Source organism: Callorhinus ursinus, unplaced genomic scaffold (genome assembly GCF_003265705.2).
Source record: "Callorhinus ursinus isolate GAN/ISIS: 27379988/994484 unplaced genomic scaffold, GSC_fseal_2.0 scaffold2, whole genome shotgun sequence".
Lineage (NCBI taxonomy): Eukaryota > Metazoa > Chordata > Mammalia > Carnivora > Otariidae > Callorhinus > Callorhinus ursinus.
Window position 1 is genome coordinate 1,399,596 of NW_027397064.1, and position 11,467 is coordinate 1,411,062.

The 11,467-nt window shown below is 44.2% G+C and overlaps 1 protein-coding gene across 1 annotated transcript in view; it reads left to right on the plus strand.

The window, feature by feature from the left end:
- ILKAP (ILK associated serine/threonine phosphatase) overlaps positions 1-11,467 on the plus strand; it is a 31,123-nt gene that overhangs the window by 9,707 nt on the left and 9,949 nt on the right. Inside the window, exons 2-5 of the mRNA XM_073903851.1 lie at positions 137-523; positions 6,998-7,063; positions 7,536-7,592; positions 10,242-10,361. Of these exons, the coding sequence (XP_073759952.1) occupies positions 137-523; positions 6,998-7,063; positions 7,536-7,592; positions 10,242-10,361 (630 nt within the window). The remainder of the gene's footprint in view (positions 1-136; positions 524-6,997; positions 7,064-7,535; positions 7,593-10,241; positions 10,362-11,467) is intronic.

Genomic DNA, 11,467 nt, shown 5'->3' on the forward strand with positions numbered 1-11,467 from the left:
GTGCCCGCGGCCCGCGGCCTCTCGGCCGGCTCCCCACCACCGGCCCCCGGGGCGTGACGGCGGTCGGGCTGCAGGTGGCTTTGTGTTTACCCCGGACGCCGCAGCCAGCGCCGGCGTCATCCTTGGTGTGTCTGAGGCCCGGAGGGGAGCGCTCGTCCTCCGCGCTCTGACGGTTTGACTTTTTGCGGGAGTTTGCTCTTGCGTCCGCGGCCCCGCAAAGGCAGCAGCACTAGCGCAGGTGCGCTCGTCTGCTGCGCCCCGGGCCCGGGCGGGTGCGTGAGCTCCACGCACGAGCAGCCTGGGACCAGGCCTTTGTTAGCGCGGTGTGACCAGTGCGCAGGGCTCGCTGCGGGTGTAACTGTGCGGGACTTCCTAGCACTTCCACACGCTGGACGTTCGGCGGACGCTCCACCGCAGGGTCGCATTTCTGAGCCTGTCTCGGTGGCAGACGACCTGAAAAACTTTAAGAACAAGTTCAGATTTCCAGGCTCCCCTCCGTCCGCTGGAGCGGAAAGCCTCCCAGGTAGGGTCCCGAATGTGTGTTGTTAAATCCCCAGGGGATTTTCACCGGCCAGCCCAGCAGGAGTCAGAAGACCGGGGTTTTGGAAGCCACTGTTGGAGGGAATAGGAAGGGGACAAGATCCAGTCTTTGCTTTTGCAAAAAGAGCTTATATCTGAATGCAAGTGATTGTGATTCAAACTGGCAAAGTTACTGACTGTGGGAGACGCGGAGTGCCTGGAGGAGTGATGTTTGTAGTCCATCCGGGAAGACTGCGGAAGGAGGCGGTGCTGGAAGCGGGCCTCTGACGTGATTTGCAGAGATTCTAGGCAAGGGAACGGTGTGGGGGGACGTTCAGTCCTCTGGTTTGTCTGAGCATGCCAGTGTGGAGGAGTGGTGAACTTGGGCCCTGAGGAAGGGGTGGTCCTGCCCTGCAACGGGGCTTGGATTCTGCTGCTCAGGTGTGAACGGCCTGGCCAGTCTTTATGGAGCCATTATACCTAGTAATGGCACTTACTCTTGCCCGCTTACCGTTCTGATGGTACAGAAACGTCTAAATAACTGTCTCTGAGCCATTCACTTGCTAAATTGTTGTAGTTGTGGGTAAAATTGTTCTACTTGTAGGTGAAAACTCTGGCTTTGTGTATGCAGTCTTTTTTTTTTTTTTTAACCCTGTCGATGGAGTATACCTTCTCTTTCAGTATGTTTGGGGCAGAGTTTGGATTTGCAGATGTGCCTGTAAGCCTATCATTTAAAGAAAAAAAAAAAATCTCCATTACTTTTTACCCGGAATTAATTTGTCTGCTCAGGAGAAGGCACCCTTTATAAGATACAAAATCTGACAACTCCTAACTCTTACAAGTTGGTACTTGGCAGCTTGCCACCGAATACAGTGAGTGGGGAGGGCATCTCCAACCCTGTCTGGGATGCCAGGGGAGCAGAGGGGCTGCAGTGTTTAAACCCCTGTTCCCTGGAAAGTGGATTAGTGAACTGCTCCCTGCTTGTGGGAAGGGCACTGCTGCTGTCACAGGGCCTGCTTGGCTGAGTGTATTTAAAAAAAAACAAAACAAAACAAAGAAGGCATGCTTTCTGAATCTGTAGACGGCAGGAAGCTGAGCGGGATAAGTACTAAAGTGAGTGACAGAGTTGGGATCCAAAGTTATCTTGACAGGCAGTTAATACCGACAAAATGAGATTTAACAGGTTAAAACAATCATTTGAACAAGAACAGAACCTGAGGCGCCTGGGTGGCTCAGTCAGTGACACATCTGCCTTCAGCCAGGACCGAGCCCCGCATTAGCGGGGAGCCTGCTTCTCCCTCTCCCTCTGTTGCTCCCCTACTTGTGCTTGCTCTCTGTCAAATAAATAAAATCTTAAAAAAAAAAAAAATCTGATTTCATGATCTTGTGAAAAAACTGTGATTTTTGAAAAACTAATTTAAATGCTGTACTTTGTTTCAGAAAACCAGTGATACTGGTTGATAAAATTAAAAATGGAGTAAATGAAAGGAAAATAAGGTTGGTTTCAAAAAGTGGAGGGGAAGATGAGCAAAACTGCACCATCGTGAGCCTCACACATGATGTGCAGGTGCTCAGGCAGGGAGCAATAGAGACCTAGTCATTTTCACAGTCTCAGAGAAGAGTGGTTTTGGACATGTTAAGAAACTGGTTTCAGATCCACTAACTGCCTTCTTCTGTGACTGTTCCCACATCTGTAAAGTAGGATTGCCGCCTCCTACTGTTAGCACATGTGTTAGAGAGTACTACATGCCTGGTGCTTAGTGCAGGTGTAGCACATGGTCAATGCTTAGTAGATGCTAGTGCTTAGATGTTAGTCTATGAGCTGTTAACTTTAACTGCTATTTAAAAGGAAAAAAAATGCACTCTTAACTGGATTTTGTGAGTGTCCAAAAGGAGGAACTTTCACACTGCTCAGATCACATTGAGTGTATTTTGTTCTTTGGTTTTTGTTTTAAGTATTCCATCTAATGTTCCTGCCTGCAAGCCTCTTAATTTTTATGGTCTGAAGAAAAATGTAGAAGGAACGCATTAAATGTTTTCAGATTTTGTGTTAAATGAGTAGTTTTCATGCCAGCACTTACAGATTTGATTGCTGAGTGACTCAAGTTTTTGTATGTAGAGAGTTGCCCTAAACGAGGAAGTATGCCCATATCAGACGGGAATGAAACTGCTCTCTCATACTCCTGAAAGTGCTTCCTGCATGTCTTTAAGATCAACAGCTTATACTTGATAATCCAAACAAGTTAAAGGTGTCCTGGTTTAAAGTTGCTCTGACAATAAGTTGGTTTCAGTTTTATAGGGTGGTTCTTTCACTTACTAGGTTGCTACGCCACTATACTTTAAAACTGATGGTCAGCTGTCAGAACTATGTAAATATTGCATGGTAGGCCATCTTCGAAATATTTCTTTCCAAAAAAACCCTGGAGATCTGTATAAAATAAAGGTTCAGATACTAGAACAAAACACTAATTGTAAAACTTCAGGGGCAAGCAAGAAAAAACTCTTAAGAAATTAAAATGGATTTAACTATGTAAAAATAAAAATTTCTGCAGGGCAAAATACCACAAAAGCAAAAGACAAACAGAAAACAATTTCGTAGGGGCGCCTGAGTGGCTGTAGGTTAAGTGTCTGCCTTCAGCTCAGGTCGTGATCCCAAGGTCCAGAGATGGAGACCCACATTGAGCTTCCTGCTCAGCGGGGAGTCTATTTATCCTTCTCTTTCTCTCAAATAAATAAAATTTTTTTGAATCATCTCTAATTTCTTAATAACTCTGAGGGATGTGAACCCTTTTTTTTTTTTTTTAAGGATTTTATTAGAGAACGAGCAGGTGGGAGGGGCAGAGGGAGAGGGAGAAGCAGACTCCCCACTGTAGGTCGCCCGATGCGGGGCTCGATCCTAGGACCCTTGTGATCATGACCTGAGCTGAAGGCAGACGCTTAACCGACTGAGCCATCCAGGCGCCCTTGAAAATAAATTGTCTTAAAATAAAATTTCGTACACATTACCAATGATCCCTAGTAAATGAAAGGTTCAAACACATCAGTAAGAAAAAGACAGGTAGCCCATTTGAAATTGTCAAAGGCTGTATCATGACAGTTTATGGAAGAAGAAATGCAAATGACCAGTCAGCCAAAACCAGTGCTTAGCTTCCTCAGTCACTGAGGAAAGGAATAGCAAATCACTGATGCATCATGTTTTCACCGAGCAGATTAAAAATTGGCATCATGGTGGTGAAGATGGAGAGAAATGGACATTCTCATAAAGTGTGTTGGGGGTAGACATTACCACCACTTTTTGGAAACAGATTTGGACATCTGTCAAATTCAAACTACTCATATGCTTTGACCTAGCGGTCTAGCAGATTAAGCAGGGATATGTGTCTAAGGTTGTTTACTGTGGCATTATTGTCATGTGAGAAACTGGAATCAGCCTGCATGCCCATCAGTAAGGGGACTGGACAAGTGTGTGGCAGTGCCTCCCACACAGAACAGAACATTAGCTGTTGGGAAGAGTAGTTAGACCCAGATGTGCTGGCCTGGAACATGCCTGGAGGGCTTACATGAACAAGGGTATATGGAGAATGTTGTGTACAGTATGCTTCTGCCTCTTAAAAAATAAATGCATGTACACAAGTGCATCAGCTTAAAAAGAAATTGGAACATAACACTCAGCTGTTACCCTACTTCCCCAAAGTCATACTTTGTCTAATTATTGCTGACCCCAATACTTTGGAGTCTCTTTATCCAAAATGGAGTATAAGGTTCTGGCTAATCAGATGTTTCCATTATAGCATGTATCACCTACAGATTTTATTTTTAAGTAATCTCCACACACAGTGTGGGGCAAGAACTCACAACCCCGAGGTCGAGTCACGTGCTCTACTGACGGAGCCCTCCAGGCACCCCACAGATTTTATTTTTTTAAGAATCCAAATACAAGCTATTATAAGCGATCCTTTCAATGATGCAAAAAGTATTCCAGAGATCAAGAACCTTGGGATTATCTTCGTAGGATTGTCAGAGGGTTAAATGAGATGGTGTTCGGAGGCAGTGTGGCACCTCGCAAGGGCACAGACGGAAGCAAGGATGCCTGGATTTGACTGCCCACTCCTCACCGGCTCTCCCTTGGTTCCACCTGATTGCCTCAGTCTCCTCATCAGTAAGGAACAGCAATAATAGCGCTCACCTCATACAACTGTTGTAAGGATTTAGTGCATTGGAAACACGAAGAGCACTGGAATAGTGCCTGGCAGGGAGGCAGTGTTAATTATTCTTAAGAGCCCTTTCAGTTGTGACCACCAAAAATGAGACGATCTCGTTGTGTTTAATTGAAGTAGCACTCAGAATTCCAGAGTGAGAAAGGGGAAGTGGGGAGCCTCACTTGATTTGGCACGAGGAGATGGGCCACTGTCTGGGGACGGTGCTCAGATCAGGGCACTCTCAGAGCTGTAGCCAAAGGACAGAGGCCAGGCTGGTGCTGAGCTGGAAGCTCTAGGGTGACGAATGCTTGTAAGAGCTGAAAATGTATTACCTGGGAAGGGGGACTTCCCCCATTGGACATTGGCAGGGGAAAGACCTGATTTAGATGGGTAGTTTAATTTGGAAATTAAAATCTGACCTGACCCAAGGGTTGGTTGCTCTTCAGGTTGGCCTCCCCCCTGTAATGTTCTCTCTCCCCAAGAAGCCCGGCTCTCTGGCCCCACTGAACATAGTGTGCTTGCTCTACATTGTCCCATACAGTTTTCAGTCTGTGAGGAGAATGGACATTTGATGGTTAGACCCAGTTTGGTTCGGGTTAGATCCAGTTTCCTCTTGGAAGTGCCCTGCTAGAATATTAGGGATTCTTGTAGGAGGATTACAGAGTGAGTAAATGGTAGTTCTAAATGCCATTTAATGTCCTCATGATGCTGCAGTTTGAATACCTCCGTAGAGCGTATATGTCACTTGTGAGGAAAATGAAAGTATTTGCAGTTACTTAGTCTGTTTGGACTCCTGAGGGATAACAATAATGGAGTAGACATTTCCCATTTTGAATTAGGGTGTAAAGCAGAAGAGTTGCTTTTTGTTAAATCAGGAATTTATAAGGTAATTTAAGGTACTTTTGACCTAAAAACTCCTGAAGAAGTTTCTTTCCTTGGAGTTTCTAAATTTTAAACTAAATTTTTGTTTTTATTATTTGTTTCTTTGCTTATTTTTTAAGTAGGCTCCACACCCAGCATGGAGCCCAACACGGGGCTTAAACTCACGACCCTGAGATCGAGACCTGAGCTTTCCCAACTTAACCGACTGAGCCACTCAGTGGTTTTTTTTTGTTTCTAAGAGAGTAGAATTGGGGACGCCTGGGTGGCTCAGTTGGTTAAGCATCCGACTTTGATTTCGCCTAAGGTCATGGTCTCAGGGTCGTGGGGTTATCCCCTGGGGCTCTGTGCTCAGCGCTGCTCTCAGGCTCCTGCGCTTTCTCTCTCAAATGAATAAATCTTAAAAAAAAAAAAAAAAGAATAGAATTGATACCCAGCTCATTTCTACATAGAGGCAAAGGGTCGATATAGATGAGCCTTTTGGAGCATACAGTTGAATTGGTTTTTAAATGAGTACGTTTCTGTACTTGAACTTTGAGGAACAAGAGGTAGGACAAACTTCATAGGATGGGAATGGGCACGCCTACATCTTCAGCCCTGTGTTTCCCCCATTTCCTGTGTACCAATCCCTATATTTAATAGCTTAAATAGAAATTTTGGGGAAAGCTGGAGAATGAAGAACGGTGGTGAAATTTTATGTGGAAAGGGACAATTGAATAAAAAACATTTAAGACCAGTCCTCTTGGTGTGTAAATCTTCAGGTTTTTAAGATTTAAAAAATTTCCCTGGCTTTCTCCTGAGTTTATGTTGGAGTATCTGAAATTCCTCATTTTCTCCATAGGTAGTAATTAAGTGGGCACTGTGCTGGGGACGCCAAGTTCACGCAGATTTGCTTCCATCAGGCTCTCACCTCTGTGCTCATTGTTTGAGATTCTGGTGGGTGGTTCGTTCAGAATGCTATTGAAACCAGACTTTTTAAGACCGTAGATCTTTGGTCAGACAGAGATCCCTCTGTCTTTGATGTTTTATCTTGAGGGACCAAATAATTATTTTCTTGCTCTAGAACTAGTATTTTTCTTCCCAGGATTCATTTTTTAAAAAAAGGTTTTTCAGTGTTTGCTGCTTGCAGGAATGAGATTACTGAGAAAAATACTGGTTTTCCTCAGAATATCCAGTGGCCCTTCAGACGCCCGTTGGGTCATCTTTCATTGCATTTATGTTGACTGTAACTGTTGGAAGCAAATGTCTGTGTTAGATAGCTACTGAGAAAATACTTTGTAGAATTTGGTACAGCTAGGAGGAGAAAATTTGAATAGCAAACATCTCCAAAGGCCTCCCCCTTTGACCACCTGTCCTGCCTGATGACCGAATGTTCTTTAAGCAGGCTCTCTGTGTTCTAGGCAAAGAAGCTCAGAAGGGACCTCTGCTTTTTGATGACCTCCCTCCGGCCAGCAGTACTGACTCAGGTACAGTCTTCAGGCTCTCCCAGGTGTGTGTCAACGTGTCATCCTGGGGTTGTAGTTGTCTGAATCTTTCTCCCTTTCCCCCATTTTCAACACACAGATGTTTTAGGTGTTGGACTGTCTTAAGTTTTGAATCCATGGCATCAGGTAAGGCAGAAAAATCCACTAGTCGCTAGCCCTGAGGAACTGCATAAAAATGTTGAGCAGTTTTCTCTGGTTCATTTGAGTGTTTATTTTATTAGCTGAAATAAGATTTAACTCTTTCAGGCAGATATTTGTTTCCTTTGAATTGAGAGGACCTTAAAATAAAATAGGTTCAAGACATTATTTACCGAAGTATGAGTTGCCACTGGATTGACACGAGAGGTTTTGAGTTTATTTCAATGACCTGCATTGGTGTCCTGGTGGGATGGATTCTGAAACTTAAGCCTCACCCAGGTTTTGTGGGCTCACTAAGTGTTCTGCTGTGTTTCAGGGTCAGGGGGACCTTTGCTTTTTGATGATCTCCCACCAGCCAGCAGTGGCGATTCAGGTAAGTGGTAGGGAAAAAATTCAGTGTGTTGATGGGAATAATACATACAAAATTTATTCTTATGTAAAATGTATTTATTAATAGATTTTAACAGGGTTTAGGATGACATTAAGTATAGCATAAGATTTATTAAAATAAAAAATACATAGGCACCATGAGGTGGAAGCAAAAAGATCATATACTACGTCACTTTTTGGTGACTATTTTTTACTTGGAATTCAACCTCTTGGAAATAACTTTAAGAATTAAGAGTTCAGTCATTTACTTTGAACTTTGTTATTAACAACAACAAAAAATCTCAGAGTATGCCTCTGCCTCTGTCTTTTCCTGACAAACTCAAATATATTCAGCAGAAGTATCTGAATATATGAAATAGTTAAAACATTTTTAATATCCCTGAACCTGATAGTTTTCTCTTTTATGGCACTTACATTAAAAAGACTTTGATCTTAAGAAAATGAAATCTGAATGACACTGGTTTAGTGACTGGTACAGACCATGTGCAGGAATTTTCTTGAAATTCAAGACCTTGGTTGATTATTTTCAGTCAGTCCTTACACGTTCTCAAGAATCTCTTTATTGATTTGATTTCATTTTTGTCAAACCTATTAACATTGGTTGCTCCTGTTCCTGTAAATGTGTTTTCCTCTTTACGTCCCAGTTAGGTAGAGGGAAGAACAAAGCAGATTCCTTTCGGTTGTCACCGTGATGAATCTGTTGCTCCATGTGACTGAGAGCTTCTCACATGGAATTCCCCTAAGTGGGGGCAGGGCAGGGGGCACAGGACAGAGGGAGGGGACAGTGGGGGATGCAGGCCGTTTTCATGTGCAGTTATCGTCTGGTGTAAGAACCTTATGTCATCAAGTGAAACATTTGCTGCTTTTTAAGTAGATTTTTTTGTGTTATTAATTCATCACATAAAAATCATCAGGATTAGTCTAGAATGTATGGATTAAATTAGTACAGTTCCTGTATTTAGAAAAAGTTATTATAATCATCTTAGACAAGAATTCTCAGGTTTTCAGGCCTGTGGACCCATACTAAAACAGTATAGCATTCTCACACAGTTAAGGCTAAAACTGCCCCAATAAAGACAGTATTCTTTTTTCTTAAGATTCTGTTTATTTGGGAGAGAGGGAGCATGCAGGGGCAGGGGCAGAGGGAGAAGCAGACTCCGAGCTGAGCAGGGAGCCTGACACAGGCAGGGCTCGATCGCGGGACGCTGGGATCGTGACCTGAGCCAAAGGCAGACGCTTAACCGACTGAGCCACCCAGGTGCCCCAAGACAGCGTTCTTACAATGAAAGTTAATGTGTGTAAACAGGGCTCTTAACAGATTTAATAAAAGAAAGAAAATTGACCATAGCTATGTCTTAGTTCTTCATAGGGCAAAAGACAGTCAACTAGTAACAACTTAGAAGATTTCAGCACCATTATTAACAAGCTTGATTTTTTCGGATATAGAATCTAACCTTGCATCCAATATATTGGATTTCTTGAGAAGACATAGTCACCATTTACAAAAATCGACTACATTCTAGGCCATAAAGTAAGTCCCAACAAAGAATTGATTTCATGTACAGACCACATTCTCTGGCTACACTGTGATTCAATCAGGAGTCAACAACAAAGCTATAAAAATGTCTCTGTTTTGCCAAGTTAAAAGAGAGGAAGATTGTTTTACATACACACTGGGAAAGCTGGAACCGACAGTAAGTGACAGGCTACCGGAGAGACCTCTGGGGAAAGTGTATTGGAAACATCTGTGAAATTTTCCATTAATGTGCCTGATTATGTGGGGCGGGACTTGTGTGTTAGGTTCTACTGTTGGAGACGTCTGTCCTTGTGCAAGTAACGGACTCTCCTTGAGGGCAAGGACGTTTTCTTCCCTTTCTCCTCAGTGCTCAGAAATGTCTGGCAAACACGAGTTGAGTAACGGTTGCCTGCCTTCATACTGAAACACAGAGAATAGAGCCCTTTATTAGGACAGCGGCTGCCATTCATGGGATACGTGATGACCCAGGCACCATGATAAATGCTTTACATACCTCGTCCCCATCGGTTTTAAAGTCACCTTCCGAGATGACAGAATTCTCCCTGTGTCACAGATGAAGAAACTTAAGTAGCTTGCCTCAAGGGCACACCTCCGTGAGTGGCAGAACTGGGACTTGAAACGAGACTTTTCTCCGCCCAAAATGGGCTCGCACTGCAGGGGCTCTTAGCGTCGGCTTCGAGTATGGATTCGTCCCTCTGCAAGTGTGAATGGCTTCAGCAGTCCTGTTTTGCCTTTCACAACACCAGCAGTTCCTAAAGCCTGACATTTACCTCATGTTAACCCCCTTTTGGCACTTACTACTTTTTTGACTTGTTTAGGATGTGTCACTTGGCAGATTTTGGAAACTTTCCTGTTTACAAATAAGAGCTTGTGGCTCTGAGACATCGTGTGTGTGCGATGGGGTCCCCCCCCGTTGGTTCCCCGGGCGCGCTGCCCCGCCCCTTGAGGTGGTAGTTGTGACCACTGCACCTGCCCCTCTGCCCCTGCTCATGCGCCACGTGTGTTGTGTCTCGGGTTGGGGGTGGGACCTGGTCTGCTGGGGACTTTCCTGCTGGTCTGTAGCTCTGTCTCTCTCTGGCTTTTCCTTGTGTCCAGGTCCTCTTGACACTTCGATGTCCCAGATGGTAAAGAACGAAGAGAAAGGAGCAAAAAGAAAAGCCCCCGAAGAAGAGAAGAATGGCAGTGAAGAGCTTGTGGAAAAGAAAGTTTGTAAAGGTTTTCAGACAGTTTGAAAACAAATGTATTAGACTTCATATTTTAAAACAACCCAGAGCAAAATCGAGCTCCGCTTTCTGATTTATGGCGCTTCCTTTTTGTGTCTATATTTAAGAAGCCGGTAGGGTTCCCTTTTTGCAAACAGGTTTCCAAATTTACTTTTGCCTCCTCTCTTTACTTTCCCCATTCATGTGTGATCCTACCTTTGGTCAGATACGAAACCTACATTTGTTCCTCAAGGGTGAAAACACCAGGTGGTTTTGACTTTACCTTCTCTAGTGAACAGTTAGCTTATTGAGCACCCACTTTCTCTCTGACTCCCTGTCACTGTTCACAGCCTGTTGATGAGCACCTTGAATTCTGTGACTAGCATAGTAGGCAGCATCCCAAGAGAGAGCCTGAGGCTGGAAAAAGCAGTTGGAATTTGTTATCAGCTATGTAACTTGTCAGAGTAGAGAAGAAATGAGAGGTACCCGTTAGAGAGAGGTAGGTGTGGGTGTTCACACACTGTACCAGACCACTTCGTCCCATGCCCCAGAGATGCGAAGCTAAAGCTGCAGGTGTGCGAGAGGGTTACTAGCTCGCTGTAAGGACGGGGTCTTCAGCTTAGCTTGTCGCTGCCCTTAGCTCAAGAGTACGATGCCTGCCAGCAACGGCTCTGTAAAGCGTTCATTTTAGTATTTACATGGCCCTACGGTGTCCCGAAAACGAACTTAGCCTAGCCATTAAATATAAATAGACTGCTGTGCCTCCGGTGAGCTCTTCGATCCTTCTCTTTCTCAGGTAGAGTTGAAGCAACTGTCTTACCATTTGTTCAAGTTCTTTACCAGCCTCAGGCATGGAAATCAATATTTTCAGATGTCCAACAGGGCATTTGGGGTAAACTCTACTTACTAGCATTCCCTGAAACTCGGAATTTTTCTGCCCTCATTAGTTACCGACAAGACTAGATTTGTACGTAATTCCTTGCCCGGTTCCGGATGACCGCACGTTCCTTGCTCTGGTACTCGACTTAACGCCTTAGCCGGAGCTGTTGGTTACTAACATACTGCCGGTTCAGGATGACCGCACGTCCCTTGCTCTGGTACTCGACCTAACGCCTTAGC